The 23122-nt window shown below is 32.4% G+C and overlaps 1 protein-coding gene across 3 annotated transcripts in view; it reads right to left on the bottom strand.

The window, feature by feature from the left end:
- Positions 1 to 11831: 11831 nt before the first annotated feature.
- The window catches only part of LOC111507063 (mitochondrial translation initiation factor 3), a 44358-nt gene continuing 33067 nt past the window's right edge, over positions 11832 to 23122 (bottom strand). Inside the window, exons 3-7 of one of the 3 annotated variants that reach the window (XR_012466487.1) lie at positions 22624 to 22887; positions 22409 to 22473; positions 22209 to 22277; positions 21456 to 21551; positions 20614 to 21391 (exon numbers count right to left, since the gene is read on the bottom strand). Coding sequence is in view for 2 of the 3 variants with exons in the window: in XM_074179200.1 (XP_074035301.1) it covers positions 22432 to 22473; positions 22624 to 22887 (306 nt within the window). In the remaining variant the exon portion in view is untranslated. Of the gene's footprint in view, positions 12042 to 20613; positions 21392 to 21455; positions 21552 to 21581; positions 22278 to 22408; positions 22474 to 22623; positions 22888 to 23122 lie in introns of those variants that run through there. The other 2 variants (XM_074179200.1, XM_074179198.1) reach the window with 2 other exon arrangements.

The following is a 23122-nucleotide window of genomic DNA, read 5'->3' as shown; positions in this document are numbered from 1 at the left end:
CATTGAAATGATATATATTCTTCTAATTTCAATCGCCATCTGGCTAATCGGCTGCCAGGGTCTTTAATTGAAAACAACCACGTTAAAGGGTGATGGTCTACTATAAAATTGAATTTTCTTCCATACTGGTAGGGACGAAAATGTTTAACTGCCCATACCATAGCTAGTAATTCTCTTTCTATGGTAGAGTATTTTGTCTCGGCTGGACATAATGTTCTGGATGCATAGGCGACAGATAAATCTTTTCCTATGAGTCCTTGAGATAATACTGCTCCTATTGCAAAGGAAGATGCGTCTGTTGTTAAAATAAAGGGTTCGTCAAAGTTAGGGTATATTAGAATTGGGGTTGACGTTAATGCTTTTTTCAGTTCTTGGAATGCAAGTTTACATTCATTGTCAAAATTAAATTTCACATCTTTTTGTAATAAGTGTGTCATTGGTTTAGAAATTTTGGAAAAAATTGGGATAAATTTTCGATAATAGCCAGCTAAACCTAAAAATTGTTTTATTTCTTTAACGTTTATTGGCTCTGGAAAGTCTATTATACATTTAACCTATTCTGGGTTTGGTTTTACTCAATCTTTGGTTATGAAGTGGTTATAAATTCGCATTTATCGGGTTGTATTTTTAAATTAGCTTTTCGTAAACGTTTGAATACTAGTTTTAAATTTTGCAAGTGTTCGTCAATTGTTGGGGAATGAATTATTATGTCGTCCATGTAGGCTAGACATCTTTCGTTTCTAAGTCCGGTTAATATATGGTCTAAAATTCGTTGAAGGGTGGATGGAGGGTGAGTTTTTCATCCCGAATGGCATTCTCAGGAATTCGTAGAGGCCATTTTCTACGGAAAATGCAGTTTTTTCTATGTCTTTAGGATCCATTTCAATTTGGTGGAATCCTGATGCTAAGTCAAGTGTGGTAAAGTATTGACACTTTCCTAACTGGTCTAAAAGGTCTGACATATTTGGTAGAGGGTATTTATCATCTACTGTGAGTTCATTCAATTTTCTATAATCGATTACAACGCGCCATTTCTGTTTTCCAGATGCGTCAAGTTTTTCAGGTACTATCCAAACTGGGGCTGACCAAGGTGAGACTGATGGTCGAAAAAATAATTATCAGGGTCATACTCAAAAATATCATTAATTTCAGCCATTGATGTTTCAGGGTTGGGAGTGACTTTATTTTGATTTTGTTCCTCTTCCGGTTTTTGGTCATCAATCATTTCTGTTGCTTTTATTAGCGGGATTGTGCCATAGTTTAATTTTAATTGTTGTTCTTTTATATCTACTACTCCTTCAAAATGTTCCAAAAAATCGCATCCTAAAATTCCGTCAAAATCGATATCTAAATCGTGTATATAAACTTTGTGTTCAACTCTGTTTTTTCCAAATGGTAATAATACGGATTCATTAATTGTTACTTTTCCTTCAGTTACTCCTGTTATTTGAATATTTTCTTTAAATCGTTTTGAATAATTTTATACAGTTTTCTTTTTGAAAATTGATATTCCTGCTCCGGTATCAATTAATATTTTAAAATTGCTTAGACTGTTTATATAATAAAGATTGCTTAGAATCGGGCTTGTACGAATAATTGTTCTTTGTTCATTGTTCGAACGGGACTGATATTCGTTTTGATGACTGCCGCAAATTTCTCGGTTATCGGCTGTGCCGATAACCGTGATGATGTGTGATGGGTCTATTAATAGCTTGTCTGTATACTGGGTTTGTCGTAATTGGGGATTGATATTGTCTGAATGACTGTTGGTAGTTCGTATACATGGGTTCTCTATAGGAAGGTTGTCTATAGGAGGGTTGTCTAAAGACAGGGTATTGTGAAAATCTTCATAGAATTGTTCTTCTTCATATTGATTTTTTTGAAAATAATTGTTTTAATCATAAAATGAATTATTTTCCGAATTATATTCGTTTTGATGTTGGTTGTCATTATGAAGATATTCGTTTTGGTCATACTCATTATCGCCATTATAATCATTATAATCGAGATAATGGGTTCTCATGTTATTATTTATTGGATTTTGGGGATTTTTCTGAATTACTGTGGGTCTATTTTGTGGTTGACCGTAATTCAGTTGTCTGAATTGGTTTGTTTGATTTGGTTGTGTTCGTTGTTGTACTTGGAAGTTTGGTCTTGGAATATATGATTGTTGGTAGTTTTGAGGTCTTTGAAAACCTTGTTGAAAACTTTGGTTTTGATTTCCAAAGGGTCTCACTGGATTTTGATTCTGTGTATAATTTCTTTGGAAATTATTTTGGGTGTTTGTCATTTGTCTTGTTCTGTTTTGACTTTGATTTGGGGGTAAACGTGTATTTAATCTTTGATTTTCAAAGTATGAGAGCTGTATCTCACGTTTTATTCTAATTGATGCTTCTAACATCGTTGTTGGGTTACTTGCTCGTATTATGTGACCTAGTTTGGGTTCTAATCCTGTCAATAAAGTATTTAATATCATTGATTCGATTAGTACTGATTGTGCAATGTTTTGTTCATGAGTCAAGTTTGAAGTTTGAATGCAAGATAACATTTTTGCATTATGACTTTGTAATCTAGAGAAAAATGTCAATGCATTTTCTCCATTTCCTTGTTTTATTCTCTGAAGGTCTTGAATTAGTGACGTTAGATCTCGCGTATCACCAAAGTGAGAATTTAATAAACCTCTGATCTTTTTGATAAGTTCCTGGGTTTCTGGAATTTATCAATTGAGCAGCTTTTCCTCTCAATTTATTTCTAATATGAATTGTGAGTAAAGTTTTTTGTTGATCTACGGCCATACGTTCGGCATGATCGCAAGCATTTATGAAATTTCCTAGCGAAATTGAATCACCATCATATTCGGGAACAATTGAAAATATTTCAGAAAGTTTGTAAGGTTCAATTGGATCATTATTTTCTGCCAGTTTTAAATTTGTAATTGAAAATTTGAACGAGGGTTAAACAAAATTTCAACTTCAATTGTGATGATAATTCAAAGTGTACTCACGCTTTTCCTTATCCTAGTTTCTTATGCTATTCTTCTTTGTTTTTTTTTCGTTGTGGCTTCTGGTTGTTGGTGTGGCGGGATGAAGACCTACTTCATGAGCTCTTGCTACAGCAAGATGAGCAGCGTTCGACGAATTACGCGTGTTTTCTGGAGCGATTTCTTCACAACGGCTGGGCAACGGCGACGACTTATGCGGGTTTCTTGTTGCTGAAGAGACCGTCCTGTCCACTGGGTTGGTGCTTGTTCTTCTTCTTGTCGAAAGTCTGGAGACTACCGCTGTTTGGATATTAGCGTTTCTCAAGATCCTACTGACTGCGCCAATTTGTTATGTGGTTCACACTGAATTTATATTTTCAAAAACAAACTTTATTGAATATAATTATTTACAATAAAGTATTAAATATTACAAAAGTTATCCAAGATTTCGACGAACTTGGATAGTCGCGAAGTGGTTCAAGAATGAGGCGTCCTCTTGTTCTCCCATATTTATAGGATCAGGAACTGCTGATGTAGATATGCGTTTCTTCGAATGTTCTAGGAAAACCTTGGAAATGTGCTGAATATGCCGAGTCATTTCCTGGGTAACTGCGTAGTGGCTGATGCAATGTTTGTTTATTATGGTGCAATCCTTGGACAAAGGGTGCATTGATTTTTCTAATATAACATACATATACACACATATATACATATATACACACACATACAGCGTGACTCACGGTCGATGGTAGGTTAGACGTTTCTGGAAAACGCAAAGCATGATTTTCCTGAAAATTTCACCTCTCACATTTCCTTACCTGTTCTATCGATCTAAAATATTTTCAGCATTGCGGCGTTGCCACTTCTATCAAAAAGTCCTAGCAATTATATTTTTTTAAATGGAACACCCAGTATATTAATAAATTTTTGGAATCGCTCTAGTATTTTAATACTTTTTTGTTAATAATCTATCTCTATCTGTTTTCGAGATAAAAAATAAATTGTGCTAAATATGGTCCAAAACATAGCCTTAATAGCGAGTACTCTCAATTCATGAAAAGTTGATATTTTGATGAGAGTTTGGACAAACTCGAAATATTTAAATAACACCAAGAAATCGACTCCATATCATACAGGGCGTGCTAAAATTACTATTATTTCCATTGTGCATAAAAGTAGTCGAAAGTTCATTTTTTCAAATGAAACCCCCTGTATATTACTCGATAAATTGAAAGATGGTGAAAAATGCTTCAAGATGATATACATGTCCCTAAACCTAAATCGTCAAGTTTTCTCAATAAAGCTGTTTTTGTGGAAAAATAGTTATTCACGTTTTACCTACAAGTGTTGAAAGTGGCATTTTATTTTGTGAGTGGGGATTATTGCAAAACGAGCGTCAGCAAGTGGAGCAGACTCACGAGCAAAATAAAATCACTTTTAACGAATGTATCATACAAATTTTTTTGTATAACGTTACTGCGGATAATAAAAAAAATTATAGGGTCCATGGGATTTGAACACACGATCTTTGGATTACAAGGCATATGTTACAACTACATACGCCAACTCACATTATTTTAAGGATTATTGGTTAGTCATGAAGGACTTTCTACAGTTGGACTGAATACTACTTCGTCATCGTCAGTAACTTCACAGGAATTTAATATTACCAATAGCACGAACTACATGTGTGAACTTTTCTAAATGTATTTTTGTAGGTGTTCTGATTGAAGTGTTTCTATCAAAGAGATTTTCAATAACAGTTGTACAAAAAATAATTTTTAAAGAATTTGATTTCTAGGTAGCCGTGGAAATATCAAGCTTATGACAGTTTGGTGACTTTTACCTATAAGTAATTGATAAATGGTTATTGACGGTGTTTCAAAAAATCGCCAAAAATGAATGTAAATATTGATTATTCAAACGAAGTTATCATGAAATTATTTATTTTACACGGACAGTGTGATCAAGTCATTGCCAGAACTTGTAGAAAATTCAACCAAATGTATCCTGAATTAACACCAATGAACGAGAGGAAGTTTGTAAGATTACAAAATAATTTCCTCATTTATGACTCCATGTTAAAAGCGCCTTCAACATTACCAAAACCTGTTACTTCAAATGAGGACAATACTGTTAACGATTTAGGTGTATCACATGCTTCAGTACAACGAATTTTGAAAAATCACGGAATGCATCCGTATAAATTTACCAAAGTTCAAGCTCCAAAAGCAGAAGACTTCGAACGTAGAATGCATTTTTGTGAATCCCTTTTGATTCATACACATGAAGATCGGAAGTTTTTGTCAAAAATAATTTGGAGCGACGAATCAAAATTTACGAGGGATGGTATTTTCAATAGAAGGAATAAACATTTTTGGGCTGATCATAATCCTCATGTTACAAAAGAAATGGGATTTCAAGAAAAATTTGACCTGAATGTTTTCTATATTCTGAAGAACAATAATATTAGCTTTTTTATTTATGAAGACACACTGAATGCAGAGAGGTATCTCCAAATATTAAGGACGACTGTAACCGATTTTCTTGAAAATTTGCCTTTAGAGGAATATAGGAATTCGTGGTTTTAACTGGACGGAGCGCCAGCTCATTCCACCCAGGAAGTTTCCAGGAAACTTGACGAACTCTTCGACGATCGTTGGTTTAGGCGTTTAGGGCCGTGGGATTTGCCACCGAGATCACCCGATCTCACGCCACTTGACTTTTTTTTATGGGGTGTTTTAAAAGAAAGGGTATACAGTACTCCAGTGCCTACCAAAGAAGAATTGCGATGGCGAATAGTGCGGAGTATTGAAGATCTGGATCCCCAGGATCCAGATCTGTTATTTTTTGTACTTTCACATGTTTTAACCCACAAAATCTTACTTTTTAGCTAGGAATGACTGATTTTTGATACAGTTGTTCCCTGGAAACGTTGAGCCATAGTTAAGGAAATCATTTTGTAACCTTACAAACTTCCTCTCGTTCATTGGTGTTAATTCAGGATACATTTGGTTGAATTTTTTACACCTTCTGACAATGATTTGATCACTTTGTTCATGTGTATAATAAATAATTTCATTAGAACTTTGAATAATCGATATTTGCATTCATTTTGGAAGATGATTCGAAACACCGTCGGTAATCTTTGTAAATTACTCATAAAAGTAACCGAACTGCTATAAGCTTGATAATTCCACTGCTACCTTAATCCAAATTCTAAAAAAAAATTATGTTTCTAGAAGAAGCGACTTTATTGAGAAAACTTGACGATTTAGGTATAGGGACATGATATATCATCTTGAAGCATTTTTCACCATCTTCCAATTTACCGAGTAATATATAGGGGGTTTCATTTGAAAAAATGAACTTTTGAGTACTTTTATGCACAATGGAAATAATAGTAATTTTAGCACGCCCTATATGATATGGAGTCGATTTCTTGGTGTTATTTGAATATTTCGAGTTTGTCCAAACTATCATCAAAATATCAACTTTTCATGAATTGAGAGTACTGATGTACTTAATTTCAATTAAGGCTATGTTTTGGACCATATTCAGCACAATTTATTTTTTATCTCGAAAACAGATAGAGATAGGTATAGGACATTATTACCAAAAAAGTATTAAAATACCGGAGCGATTCCAAAAATGTATTAATATGCGGGGTGTTCCATTAAAAAAAGGTAAGGAAATGTGAGAGGTGAAATTTTCAGAAAAATCATGCTTTGCGTTTTCCAGAAACGTCTAACCTACCATCGACCGTGAGTCACGCTGTATATACATATCTATAAAGTTAATATACAGTATAGAATAATGGTGGAGTTTTTTTTTTTCAATTATAATACAAAATCAAATTTTGTTTGAATTCTGGTATACTTCTTGACTCTTTAACATATTGTGGTAAACTATTGTACTGAATTATTCCATTGAAAAATAAACTTTTTACACTATATGAGGTACTCTGCCTGTTTACATATAAATGATTCTGGCCTCTAATATTGTATGTGTGGATTTGATTTACAGTTATGATAAACTTATAAGTTGTAAGTTATAACTTGTGAGTTGGAGTCAGTTCATGTATCATTTTATAGATATAGATCACAGTTAAGTATGTCAGTCTTCGCTCCACAGTAAATAACTGTAAAGTTTCCAGCATCAATGATATAGGAGTTGACCTACTACATCGCAATACTATTCTCATTGCTCCATTTTGTAACTTCTGCAACTGGGATATTTTATTCAGATCAAAGCAGTATATTAATGTAGGGCAATATTCAAAATGAGGTTGAATACCTTGTACACATTGACGGATCGCACGTTGAAAACTTACAGCCTCGTGGAACTGTAACATTTTTTCTTAAATGATGTATTTTGACGCACCCTGTACACTTTGACGCCATGTTTTTTTCTTTAATGATATATTTTGAGACACCCCGTACACATTGAGGAATCGCAGGTTAAACTGTTGGGTTGTTATATTTTTTCTTAAATCTGAGTCATTATTATTAATATATCACTTTCGCGCTTCCAATTTTCATCGAATTGTTCGAGCTTAATTTTGAAACCGGCAACACTACATTGCCCCATAAACAACAATTTATTCTACAACCGACAACACCTGCTGCGCTAGGAACGTAAAACCTCGATACCATCTTCATCTTTCTTTGCCTCGATTACGTCACATGCGTCTCTCGCTCTTACACACACTTACACATCTTTATATGAAATATCAATTCTTTCCCAAATCTAAGTATATTTTCCTATCTTCAACATGATAATGACGATAACAACTTCCCTATCATTCTACGGAAATCAAAAAAATGCGGTCAAGTATATAAAATGAGTCAACTTTGGTCCCGACAAAACTAACGCTATAAATACCAACCATTCGCAATCATATCCAATATCTCACATTGGTGTCGAGGCTAAGGATAACGTCTACCATGCTGACGTCCTGGGTTCAAATCTCATACCTATAGTATATAGTATGCGAATAACGATGACAGACCTATACCAAAGAGTAGGTATACTATATAGCTTGTTAAAATAATATTGTTGGATTTACTGATTACTACATAATGACACATTGCAAAAATAAATTTAGATAGGCAATATTGTGAAATAAATTTTTATATAGCTGAAAATTGTTTTATATACAGCTATAACAGTTAAACATATATTGTAAAATAATAGATAAGGCAAAATTGTGAAATCAATTTAGGTTGGTATACCTGTATGGGCGGTACACCTGGATGGTTTACCTGTATGGGATATCTATATAGCATTAATAGCGTTAGCTTCGCGTTAGTTTTTAGTTTAATCTTCCTCTTTGAAGATGATCACTTGGTGATCTAAACACGTGTCGAGGTGTTAAAAATAACGATTTGGTGTTGGGAAGAAACTCCAGTAATATTCAAATTAGAAGTGGATTGTATAAATAATTTTAGTGCAGCATTCTCTGCAATTTCTGAGATTACGTTTACTACAATATTTTGGCATGTACCTGTTAGATATAGAATTTTGGTTCAAATAATATCTGGTAGTATAATCAATTCACGGTGAATGCCAGAAAACAATCAAAAATTGGCAACCCTGCGATACATTCTTAAGACAGAAAGTACAGATTGACATTAACAGAAATACTAATTGTTTCATGCATGCACACTGAAAATTTGAATCCCGAAAAATGTACTTTTTCGTCTCTTAGTAGTTAGTGTACTCTTTGCTTAGAAATTCAAAATTTTCCATCGCCTGAAACAGTCGGTTGGTTCTTGCCAATAATAATTTCAATACATCCACCAATCAGAAAACTGTTGATTGTCATATATGGGAATCCATCCTCAGAATGAAGATTCAAAAATATAAAATTTTATAATTTATGACTATAGTCAATTCTTATGCAAATATGTGAAAAATATGGCATACAAAACTAAACTACTAGATTTAAGATTTAACTGACTAGAAAAGAAAAATAACTTTCGAAATCACACCACAGATGTTGAATAATATCAGAAGACTATTTTATATAAGATCAGGTATACACTTGTTTACATTATTTAGATTTAGAACTGAACAGTAGATGATACAGTAAGTTCTCAATGCTCTGTTACGAATTTCGTCGATCTGATGACACAATTTTTGTTGGTCTGTACGGAATAACCCCAAAATATATTCAATACATTTTCATACCTATGTCGATACACGATTGGAAATCCTGAGCAGTATAAAGGTGAAAAATATATATGAAAAAAAAATGAATACGTTAAAAAATAAACACATACTCGTACATACAGTGTAACTTTTTTTCTCGATAAGCTGACATTGAAAAATCTATCGAATTTCATTTTTTTAAGAAAAAAAACTGGGTTGATTCGGATCATTTTAATTCAAGAGTGTATAATTTTATGTAGAAATGTTTCCTATTGAAAAACCATTTTTCTTAAAACTTTTACCTTTATGCTGCCAGATATATCTGAAACTGAACGAAAAAAAAAGGTACACAAGCTGTAAATACAACCAGACCACTTACTATGTTATTCCATTAGGAGCTATACAACTGGGCAAGTTGATTACATCAGATCAATAAAAATCACCTATTGGTCCATTAGAAATGTTATCTCGTTTATATTTATTGAAAAAAATCTATCAGAAACTTTCGGATTAATTTGAAAATATGCCTTCACAGTTCAGTTAGGATGGTTAGGCAGATGTCAAGAAAAGTCGTACATTTGTATTTAATTCAAGAAAATAATATTTGGATAATCCAGCAGAACAACAGCTTTATTCTTTTTTTTTATTTTATGTGTGACCAGGTATTTCGGCAATAAATACGCTGTCTGTTCAAAAAAATAGGGTAAATTTTCATTTTTCTGTGCCAGCGTTTTTTCTGTTCCTCGAAGCAGTTCTGATATGTACTTTTTGTTCTTGAGCTCTCTCAGCGAATCGGTTTCTATCTCCTCAATAGTCAAAAAACACCTTCCTTTCATGGATCTCTCCAATATTGGGAACGGGAAAAAGTCGACGGCAACCAAATCTAGTAAATACAGTGACTGAGGCATGATTACAGTGTTCTTTTAGACCAAAAAATTATGAACAAGCAATGACGAATGAGCAGGTGCATTGTCGTGATTCAAAAGCCATGAATGGTTTTTACACGAAACAGGACGTTTTCTTCGTATTGCTTCTCGCAAGCGGCGCATAACTTCGAAATAATACTACTTATTGATCGTACAGTGAACAAAACCTTGACATTTGATCGAACTTGGTTTTTTCAGTTTCGGCTCTCCTGGACTCTTCTTTTATTGGGGCCAGTTATAACCCTTTTAAGCAAGTCGGGATCGCCGTTAACGTTATTTAACAATTCCTGAGTGATGCTCATGCGATGGTTTTTTGGTCAAAATTCAGCAATTTTGGAAAAAACTTCGCTGCTACACGCGTCATGCCCAAAATCTCAAAAAAAAGTGCATAACATGAGCGATATGTCGACATCCTTAGCAACTTCTCTAATAGTGATTCGACTCTTCTCCATAACAATTTTCTTCACTTTTTCAACATTCTCATCGGTTGTTGATGTGCTGGGGCGTCCAGGGCGAGCGTCGTTTCTTTGAAAAGCGTGTACCACTTATTAACATTTTTCTGACTCAGAGTAATCACCGTATGCCACTATCGAAATTTATTGTGTTTTTGAGCACTCAATTCCATTCTTTAGGTACACAAAATTTGATGAACATTTTTTTGACATTCACCTTATTTTTTGAACAGCCCATAAATTGAGTAAGTAAATACTGATTACTTCGATAAAAGTTCCTCTACACCAAGCATCGTCCTCACCACTTTTCCGGGTTTTCATAAAGCTTCAAGTAACACTTGAAATTTCATCACACACTCTGTGTTGTTTTGATAAACAGAATTACTTCACTATGAAAAATTTCAGAAAATGTACTCACTGAAAGATGTTTTTGACAATAGAGCATCCCTAACATTCACCTTTTTATTGATTCACAACCAGAGCTGAATCACATCATCCAGTAACTTCATTTGTAAGTAATATTTCATCTTAATTCCTATTCCCTTCTATTGTGTAGTGAAAAATTGCAGGTTTATTAAGTATATCAGATGAACTGTGAACATTTATGTGTGAACCAATTAAGGCTTATCATTTGAATAATACGTGAGAAAAATTTCATTATTTGTTGTTAAAAATTTTGTACTAAAAAAATTCATGAAATTCACCCGTTGTTATAATTCGTTAATGAATAATTGACATATTTATTTATTGATGAACGGAAGTTCATGAGCCATTTTATATTTTGAGACTCATTTTCAAAATGAATATCACTTGTTACAAATTAGTATTTTTATCACATTAATCACATACACAAAAGCTAGAATAAAAAAAAAAACAATGATCATTTGTAATTATATCATTGATACTGGGATCTAAACAACTTTTTCGAACATCTCCTACAATCCATTTGGTTTGATAGTAGTCAACTGTTCTCAAGAAAAACTTGTATGTAAAATTATTGTCTCAATTTTTTGTTTACAAAAATAAAATTGACTATGGCAATTGCCTTGCAACATTATTTGATTTATTAAGAAATAATTGTACAGAAACCTCGTCAAAGTTGAGCAATAAGGGTCCAAAAATTATGTGAAGTTAATTATATTACCATAACAGATGATTTCAAAAAGTGTAGGTTTTCCTTGTCAAAAAAGATGTTTATATCTTAGATGAATTTTTTGAAGATAACTGAAACAAATAATCTGCTATTCATCCTTTTGGATGTCGAATTTGATTTGATATGCTCCTTTGAAATCATTGAACTACAAACATAAAACGAAGTGAAATTATTATAATTTATATATTATATATTTTTTTTAAGAATGAAACATGAAGTAATTTTGTATAATTGTCTTTCACCAGTCATACATTCTCATTTTCTTTAATTTTTTTTAAAGGCAATATCTGAAATTTAATATCTAAACCTTTCTGCCTCTTTTGTACTATTCTTCCATTGGAGCCAACAGCGTTTTCCAAGATGTTGTATACAGATTTCTGCAAAAAATACAAAATTTCATATGGGTGAAGTGTCCTCAAAATTAAATCTAATTGTTTATACAGGGTTATTCATAATCGACTCTTTTCTCGTAAACGGTAAGAGATAGAGAGTCGATGGAATTATGGCAAAGTTGTTATTTCTTTGGATAACAGTGGATTTTCGGAGATATACGGGAAAAACCAAAAATTTCGAAATCGTAATGTTTGCTTTATCTTGTGCGCGAGGCCTGGAGCTACCGCTCCACCCTAAGGACAGCTGTCTTCAATAATGTGCCTCGTCATTTCCAAGTAATTCAAAAAACCTCTTCTAATACGGATTGTGTAAAACGAAAGGTTCAGTTATTTTATTATTCAGTATACCACAACAAATATTCACGTTATGGGAATATAACCTCTTGCAACGTATACTTAACTTTGGATTCTCACAAGTCCAAAGTCGCACATTTTGCGATGAAATCATAAATATTATGTAAATATGGCCTCATCAATTACCGAAATTTCTGTCATTTGAACATTCATCATCACCAAGTTCAAGAATATGTAAAAAATCCAGCTTAAATGGCTTCACTTTGTGTTTTTCAAACAACGCTATATTTTTCTTTCATGCGAATCCAATTTGTTGAAATCTTTTTTTTTATTATTACAATAAGGTCTTCCAACAGCTACATCTGTTTATTCAGTCTTTTTGCCAAATCACCATGGATGGATATATACTAAAACCAATAATGATTGAGAGTAGAAGTAAGCCCAGTTGACAGCAAATCGGGGGCGTGCTTATTAATTTTTGAGAGGGTTAAGAATGAAAGAAAAATTCTTCGTACAATTAGTTAAAACATTCATACACATTTTTTATTTATTTCATTAAAACTTTGCAATATCATAATTTACCTAATCGTTGTAGTCATTAGGTGGGCCTTATGAAAACGGTGTAATAATCGTGGTAATTATAGTAGGTACCAAATAAATTAACAATATTAATAAAAAACACAATATATATATATATAGAGAGAGAGAGAGAGAGGTAGTCTTTGCTGACTAGTTACGAACAATTCCTTGGAGTTATTTGGGATAGCAGCGAAGCGCATTTAACGTATATATTTGTAGCTTTCACTTACTTCATATGTCTTGTAATTTTACAGTTGTTATGTGTTTTTATCATGATCACAACTTTCATATTTTAATTTTAACTCAACTCAATTGCGACCAATCTCACTAACATTGTAAGTATCCGTCTGTTAACTTAAGTTCTGTATTAATATATATATATATATATATATATATATATATATATATATATATATAACTTTTCTTCACTATTGGGTTGCAGCAATTGATAAGTGAACTCTTTATAACTATTCTCAAGCTTTCGAGTAACTTAAACTCATCGTCAGAGGTACTAGAAAATACAAATTACAAATTTTTGATAATGAAATTTAATATAAATATAATATAAATATTATTATATTTATATTATATATAATATAAATATAATATAAATGTAAATGTACAAATTTTCGTCTAATCTTCAACCTCAGATTCGTCACTGTTGCTACCGCTATCATCAAAGTGAATTATGATTGGTTCAATACGGTTGTCTACGTCCCACATTTTTTGCTCCTCTTTTAAAACATGCTGCATGCATTTCTTCCAGTCTTTTGCAGAAACAGTTCGAATAGCTTCTTGTAGGTGATGTTGCACGTCCACTAATTTAAATGTTCTGTTTTCTCGTGCCACATATCCTTTTACTTGCACCCAGATTAATTCTATTGGGTTTAATTCGCAGTGGTATGGTGGTAACCTTAAAACTGTAATTCCACGACTTAACGCCATTTCACCCACTGCGAATTTTTTATATTTGTCTGTGTGTAATTTTGTTAGCTGAAGTAGTTCTGCCTATAAACTATCTTTGTTATATTGGATGTTCTTATTAATTAACCATTCTTGAATTGCTGCTTTTTTCCACGATTGTTTCGGTAATGGTTCTAAATGTCGACTATGGTATGGGGCATTGTCCATGACGATGACAGACCCAGGTTCCACAAGTTGAATGATGCCTTCAAACCATTTTTCAAACACCTCCGCATTCATCTCTTCATGATAGTCGCCTGTTTTCTTAGATTTAAATATTAATTCACCATTTGGTAAAAATCCACTGGGCAGCTCATTTCTGAAAAAGAAACTGTGAATAGTTCTGCATATACTGGTTTTGGCTTCTTCATCAACTGTGATTTTTTTTCGTCCGCTACTAGTTTTTGGCGTTTGTACGTCCCCATGAATTTCTGCTTCTCTTAGTATTTTGTAAATCGATGATTTTGGTACACCGGTATAATCAGAGCACATATCAACTAATTTATCTTTTGTAATTGTGGAACTTAATGATGTAGAAATGCCCGGTTGGTTATTCGGAGGTACACACGTAGAATTACAGCACATATGCACAAAGTCATCTTTTGGTGGCTGATGATCTCTATCAAGACAGTGAAATACTCGCAGTACAATTTGTTTTTCTCTTACTGACCGAGACTCCGAGCGTTTTACCTTTTTCGACGTGGAAGGCCCGACCATGTCTCTCATTTTTTGAGTAGTTTGAGAACGGTGTAGAAATATAATTATGTAACGCTTAAACACTTATTAGCACTATCATTTTCACCAATTGTTATCACAACACGTCGATTGCTGACTAACTTTACTGTAAAACGTACAATTCACGCTGTATAATTCACAAACCAATGATACGCTCATGGCTGCAAGTACATTAGTGAGGACTGCAACGATGAGATGGAAGTTACGGTAAAGTGACAAAGACAGAAATATCGTTGCGTACAGCGTTGCCACTAGTTGTAATAAATATCTAACACTATACAGAAAATAATGAATTTTCAAATCAAAATCAAATCAAATATTTATTGATCCATTGAAAGAGCTTAAAAAAGCAATTGGACAAGTCAGTACATATGAAATACAGATATAAAATATAAGTATATAATATATACATTCATAAATTACAACAGATACTAAAACAATCCGCAATCAATGCAGATAAGAAAAAAATTCATCGATTGTATAGGGCTAATTTCAGAAAGTAGTTGTTTTATTTTATATTTGAATACTTGCTCCTTGGTTATAATTTTGAAAAACTCCGGAAGTGCATTATATAATCTCAGTCCCAAAACGAGTTTAGACGTAAAGATAAACGTGTTTTTGGTATGTGAAAATGATTTCTGATGCGTGTATTATATTCATGAAAAGATTGGTTTTGTTTAAAATCCTCTTTATTTTTATGAATATACAACAAAAGTTCCAGAATGTAAAGACCAGGTAAGGGCAAAATTTTCAATTTTTTAAATAATGTTCTACATGATGAAGTTCGTGATGCGTTTGCAATGGTTCTAATAATTCTCTTTTGAGTTATAAAAACATTGTGCGCAGATGGAGAATTTCCCCAAACAATAATCCCATAGTTGATTCTTGATTGTATCTGACCGTGGTAATATAAGAGTAGACCAGATTTGTCTAGAATTCTTTTCAGGTTTCTCAACAGATAACACTGCTTATTGAGTATTTTGATGAGATTATCGCAGTGCTGACGGAAATTGAGATTGCTGTCTAGAAAAATCCCTAAGAATTTCATGCTATCAACTCTCTCTATCTCAGCACCGGATATTTCAATATTGATGTCCACCTTGTTAATATTTTGGGCAGTATGAAAAGCTACTGCTTTCGTTTTGGAGGCATTCAGAAATAGTGAATTTTCACTAAACCAATTTTGCAAGCTATCAAGATCAGAATTTATATTTTGTTGCAGTTCAGGCAAATTTTTTGATTTAAATAGGAGAGAAGAATCATCAGCATACAAACAAGTGAGTGACTTTTGCAAAGCAGATGGCAACTCATTGATATAAAGAATAAAAAGAATTGGCCCCAAAACTGATCCTTGGGGAACTCCTATGTCATCATTTAACTGATCGGAAAAAAAAGTTTCGTCATAATTCTCATTCGAATATTGTATTTTGACAGCCTGGGTGCGATTTGAAAGATATGATACGAACCATTCATGCTGAATACCTCTAATACCCGTTTTGTGCAGTTTGTCCAGGAGATTTTCGTGTTGTACGCAGTCAAAAGCACGGCTGAGGTCACAAAAAATTCCAGTGGGATTTTCGCCTGCTTCAACAGCCTGTAGAAGATTCGAATAAAAAGAAATTATTGCCGTTGTAGTGGAATGATTCGATCGAAATCCGTGTTGGTTCGGAGTTAGAACATTATTTATATTCAGAAATTTATGTAGAAATTCCAACATTATGTATTCGAATACTTTTGAGAGTGCTGAGGAGACAGCAATAGGACGATAATTCTCCAAATTGAGAGTTTCCTTTTTTCATGATTGGAGAAACTATAGAATGTTTCAGTCGCGAAGGAAACTGTCCTTGCTGAAGAGATATGTTCATAATGTGAGTTAGGGACGCTATGATGTAGGGACTGATCAGTAATCAGGAAATGTATAAGTATTACTCATTACAAGCTCATTACTGATTTTTGTCATAAATAATACCTTTTAATCGTACTAGTATTGTGTATTATCTATAATTTGCCACAACCTACAACTCTACTGCTTACTATATTTTGATTCTGCTATAAATCATTATTGGTTTTACTATAACATTCAACAACACGTGTTTCATCAAAGAGGTTGTTCTGTTAGGGCAACGTACCGCGCTCTTCGCCCATTTTATTAACAAAAAAACTGAAAATCCCCACTTTCCTCGGTTATTTTCAACAAGTTCAAACTATGAAATTTAATATTCATATTTCTAATACATGTACAATCTTGATAAAAACACCTACATTTAGCTACATTTCTCTATTATTAACTTACAAATTTTTGTATGTCCCTACTTAATTCTAAATAACTTATTTTTTTCAAAGCATCATGCAACATTCGTATCTGAGGAAAATTTCTAACCCTCTATTTTCAAAACATTTTTTCGTTTAAAACTAATCCTAAAGATTTTATTCTATCTTCTCAAATTTCCTACAACAGATACATTTTTATACCTGGTAGGTCCTAATTTACATGTTCTATCTGTTGTAGTTATTCTAAAAATTATTAATTTAATTTCCAAATTTTGAAATTGACATTTGTGTCGTACGTCACGTAATTTCCGGTTTCAGAATTGCCTTTTTTTCCATATCGTCGGCCGAATGTGAAAATTGCATAAGTCCAAGAACCTAAATTTTACAGGAGAACAAAAAACTATTTTAATTCTTCAAAAATAATGTAATCTGGGTGAAAATGAAATTTGGATGAAAAATACATTTAGGGAACTGCTATCAATTATTTATTATTTTTATAATAGTTACCTGTTGAAAAATAAAGGAATTATGCAAAATTCAATCTTATACGAAGGACTATACGAAGAGGGACTTATGCAGATTGCATCTAAGGAAACAACGCTATTATTTACATACCTAAGGCATCATTTTTATTGAATCGAATATAAGTACTAATGAAACAACATGAAGAACTTTTCTTCTTTAATTTTCAATTCTTCTTTGTACAATAAAGGAGGAAAGTCATTTGATACATAATTTTTATTTGGTTTTAATCTTATAGGCATATCTTGAAATTCCTCGGAATGTTTAATCTTACACTCGATTTCACCATCTGGATTATACTTCAGTGCTCTAAGATTGTTAACAGTTGGATCACCAACTTTGAATCCAGGTGTAATTGATTTTATTAAATTGAATTTACTGAAGTCTTTGAAAAAAGTGTAATCTGAATAAATCACCTCATACGGTCTAGGATTTTTTCGAGCCAATTTACATAGGGAGACATAATCAGCTGGCACATTATTGGTTCTACTTTTTAGTTGTCTCTCTATGGTAGAATGCATAGAGTGGCACGCCATTTGGGTGTGGCCCTTTTCTAAATATTTCTGGATGATACAAACATGTTTTTATGAGTGCAAGATTTAACAACGCGTTGCTTAAGTGCAATTACGGTTTTGAGCGCTACAACCATTACCATATAATATTATTTGTTGCATTGGCTCAAGGTAGGGAATTACATTACTTATCAAGAAGTTACAAATTATTGATGAAAAAACCGTTGGCACTGAGCTCCCCTTGACCTTCATGCCAGAGAAAACAATAGATATCTTTGTTCAGAGTACAAAGATGGCTAGAGTACAGAGCTGATACGTTCGATTTCGGGCACAAAGTTCTGACTGGAGGTCCATCGTAAATACCCTACTTTTTTATTTTTTGTCTTCTGCTTTTGCTTCTCGTGCTTCTTCTTTCTTGATAATGTGCTCCCTGCAAACAGATTCTTCTAGATTTTTTGTCTTGTAGCTTATGCAGACATCGCATTCGTCTTTTTTTGGCAAAAACAATGCTAAATTCAGATCTTCAAACATGTTTGAGACTGTGGCAATGGATAATGTAGTTATATTATATTCTACATACCAATTATCTTTATACAGTAAATAAAGCTCTGATTTGGTTTTGAACGTTGGCTCTATATATAATTTTGTTGACGATTTTCGACAATAGTGTGATTCAAGTTTAGGCAGATCTTTAAAGAATTTTTCAAACTTGGCATTCCTTCATCGAAACGTGGTTTTTTTGTATATTTTTATCACTATTCTGTTAATTTTCACTTTTGGCTGGGCTATACATTTCATCTTTTATCCACTCTGATATGGTTCTCATAGAAATTCCTAACGTATTGCAGAACATGAGCTTACAAACCCTAATTTTTTTCGCTTTTGTTTTTAAGAAAATACTTATACGAAGATGTCTTCTAGCTTACTTTCGCTTCCTTTCAATGCGTTGATCTTTTCCTTTCATTTTTCAAGACTTTTGCAGAAATGTATTACTTCTTCTCAGGCCGCAGGAGGGACTAAAACTTCGCGAAAATTATTTTTCGCTCTTCATCCGTCAATTTGCAACACTGAATTACTATTTATTTACCGGTTTTTCAATGGTTTGTTTGAACACATATATCTCGGTTTAATTACTCTCTTTCGTTTTTCGTTTTCTTTCTGTCGAATTTGTTATTTTTTCTACACATATACTCAACCCCTTCCTCTCTATTTACTTCATTAGTATTTTATTTCCATTCTGCAGGATTAGAAAATTTTCTCTTCTTTTTTTCGTGCAACTTCTTCGCTAGAATCATTATTTTCTTCATCAAAATGTTGTTCCCTATCATTGCCGATTTGATATGTAAGGTCATTGTTTTCATTATCTACTTCTTCTGGGTTATTTGTTGCATCTTCTGCATCATTATCTCCATTGCTAATATTTCTTTCTCGTAGGTTTTTTTCGAAATCCATAGTAGTTTCTGTTGACGTGTCTATATCCTTTGCTGTATTGGGATTGAGCATCTCATCGGAAAAAATGAAACCATCAACGTTTGTATCCGTTTGCTCTCTCTATGCCGGATATTACTGCATTATTGAGAAAGCTGGATGATAAATCATTATTTTTCCCTAGGTCTAAAATGTTTTCTGTCAAATGAATTTCTTGTTCTAATTCTGCTAGAGCCGACTGTAGTTTTTCCTCGTATTATTCTGCAAAACACTTTTCATTTTCCGCGCTCTTTGTATCAGTATGATTGTCTTGATCTTTGTCTTCGAACAGTTTTATTGTCGTGTTTAATTCTATAGAATCACGAATTGATGTTCCAGAACTATCGTTAGTTATGTCCTTCAAAGCGTTGGCCGGACGTTTTGTTAAACTCAACAGTTTGAAACATCTTGTCCTAGGATCCATATCTAAAACAAAATACTTGTTATCTTTAGCCACAAAGTGTAAAGCCACTGGTAAAAACATCCCAGTAAAGAAGCCCCCAGGTTATAAAGCCCCTGGTAAAATTCATCTCTACAGTAATAATTGATATTCAAAAGGCTTTGAAACATGCATAACTCCCGTGAGTTATAAATATCAATATCAACAGCGTGAAAAATGCACAACTCCCTAAGTTTACAAAAATGACATTACTCCAGTCAAATATATGTTAACACATTTCAAAAGCTTAAATTTATATAGTATGTACTTACCTTAGTGATATTGAATCTCAGTCTGATAAAATAACGGCTAATTTAAAGTCTGAAGAACTAACGGCCGATTTCATAAAGAAACATAAAGGTTACTTCAACTTTAAATGATACTTTAATAAATATTTTTGATTTCATAAGTCAAGTGTCCTTTAAGCCAAAAACGTCCTTCAAAGTTAAAGTGTCGCTTTCTCTACTTCAACTCGCTAAAGTGTCATTTAACTACAACATAACCTCAATTTTAATAATTGTTATTTGTTGTGCTACTCGCTACGTTTGCTAGTTTTGTGTTCGTTTAGCCATAATAATCATAAAAATATGAATAATTTTGAAACGTCTAGCTCAAGTTCATCTGATGAAGAATTTATTTATACTAGAAGACCAAAAGTGTATAGGAAAAGAACAGACTGCTTCGAAAAATATGATGAGCTTGACTTTTACCAACGTTTTCGCTTAAAAAAAACAAACTGCTTTGTATCTACTAGATGAAATAAAAGAGCAAATTGAGTTACCTACTAATAAGTAAGTTGTAAAATTTTTATTAATAACAGAATTATAAAAAAAATTATTTATTTTTTAGAGGTGGGTGCATTACACCATTACAACAATTATTGTTGACTTTAAGATTCTACGCATCAGGAAATATGCAAATAATCGTATCAGATTGTATGGGAGTGTCTAGAAGTTCAGCTAGCAGGATTATCAAAAAGGTGTCTATTGCTATTGCCCCACTAGCCCGATGAAAATAAAAGAGAATTGGAAGAAGAAGTTAAAAAATTTTATGAAATAGCTTCATTTCCCAAGACCATTGGAGCAATTAGTTAAAATTGATTCTCCCGGTGGAAATGATGCAGAAATATTCAGATGTAGAAAATCTTATTTTGCATTAAATGTTCAGACAGTAAGCGATGCTAAATTGAAAATAAGAGATATTGTTGTGAGATGGCCAGGATCGGCCATCTAGATTGTAAATACTAATAATAATTAAAAATCATTTTTATGAAACATTTAATTTATTCAATTGTTTTTCTTTTAATTTGATTTCTAAATCCAATAAAGTCATTTTTTTTAAATGTTCTTCTTCTTCTCTCTCCCTTCTCCTTGATCTCTCCTTCTCCTCTGCTTCTACTGTTTTTTCAAAAAGCTCCTTTTTCTTTTTATAGTAATCTTCTTTTGCATTATATAACGGGTTTATTTTGGTTGGATGTAGTTTTCCGTTGGCTTTTCTTCTTAAATTATTAGGTGCATAACTACTCCAATCGATTTTTTTTTAATATGCGTTTGCTGGGAACAGACAAGAGTTATATAATAAAAATTACAACTGTACCACACACAATTCAAAACTCACTTTTTTACTAGACATGCTCCCTGAGGGTGTCACTGATCTAGGAGGTGATATCTGGTTCTCCTCCAATACAATTTCTTCAGCAAATTCAGGCACTATCTAAAAGCAAATGTACTATTACATTTTTTGAGGTCCTAACTTAAATATTAACTTTAATCAGCATAACAAATTAAAAGGTTTGGGAAAAAAAGTTTTTGGCTTTCTACTTCTCCATCTTGATACAAAAAAATGTAGGTATCTTCTAAAGAAAGGAAGGAAGTAATCAATTTGAAAATAAGTAACTCTATACATAGATGTGTAGATCATGCGAAGAAACAATTTTCAGACACATACTGGAAGGAAGCCCTCCTGAAACAGCTACTTTCATATGAACATTGAATTACACGACAGAAAAAAATTCTTTCGAAACAAATACTTTTATATGAATACTGAATTATACAGAAGATACTTTGTAATGTAATTCAATGTTTATATGAAAATAGCTGTTTCAGGAGGACTTCCTTCCAGTTTGTATCTGAAAGTTGTTTCTTTGCATGATGTACACATCCATGTATAGAGTTACTTATTTTCAAATTGATTACTTCCTTCCTTTCTTTGGAAGATTCCCACATTTTTTTTTGTATCAAGAAGGAGTAGTAGAAAGCCAAAAAATTTCTTTCCCAAAAATTAATCACTCCTAAAAATATAAACCCTTCAATTCAAAATAAAAGGTCTTTCCGAACTATGGATTAGTAGTGAAAAAAATCTATAACTTACTGATTGCGTAGAAATCTCTGACATTTCATCTTTGGCTTCTCCTGCTGCAATTATTGTCATATCTGAATCCTGTAATAATATATTCAGAATAATTAATATTATACAAGTATGTTCCGAAGAGAAAAAATAACAAATTTATCTTGACAACTATTAACAGGTTACTAATATATTATCATTTAAAAAACGGTATATTTACTTACAACAAATTGTTGAGGATATTCTTTTAGAAGTTTAAAACTGAAGATGATGCATCCATTCCAAGATCCTATAATATCACATACAATTAATATTTAATTTTATTGCCCTAACCAATACAGATAAATTCATGAAAGAAATAATGTTTTTAACCATTAACTAAATTATAGTTTGGTAACTGTTAAAACAAAATGATTTGGTTATAATAAAATGTAATTACATTTATGAAATTGCTATCCAAGCTGTTATTCAAACCCACCATCGTTTTCATATTTATTATATTAAGGGTTGCTTCTGTTACAGGATCTAAATCAATTTTTATTGCGGGACCACCCCCTGTTCCCGTCATATATGATTTTTGTTTCGCCATATCCTTTCTAGCTTTTGTTTTCAGATTATCAAATTTTGCTTTAATCTGAGATATACTTCTCACTTGTATATTTCTGGAGTTGAAGCTGGAAAGTACTTTGCGCCATGCCTCTTTCTAAAATCATATTTAAATTTATTTATATTGAGGTATCTAACTACATAAAAATAATATATATATATATATATATATATATATATATATATATATTTATATATATATATATATATATATATTATATATATATATATATATATATATATATATATATATATATATATATATATATATATATATATATATAGTTTTAATTTATTATTTCAAGCTCACACCCTTCACCCTTGATGAGGTA

This window comes from Leptinotarsa decemlineata, unplaced genomic scaffold (genome assembly GCF_025532065.1).
Source record: "Leptinotarsa decemlineata unplaced genomic scaffold, Ldec_3_MD MMD2_tig00004433_RagTag_RagTag, whole genome shotgun sequence".
NCBI lineage: Eukaryota > Metazoa > Arthropoda > Insecta > Coleoptera > Chrysomelidae > Leptinotarsa > Leptinotarsa decemlineata.
This window is presented reverse-complemented; position numbering and strand designations above follow the sequence as displayed.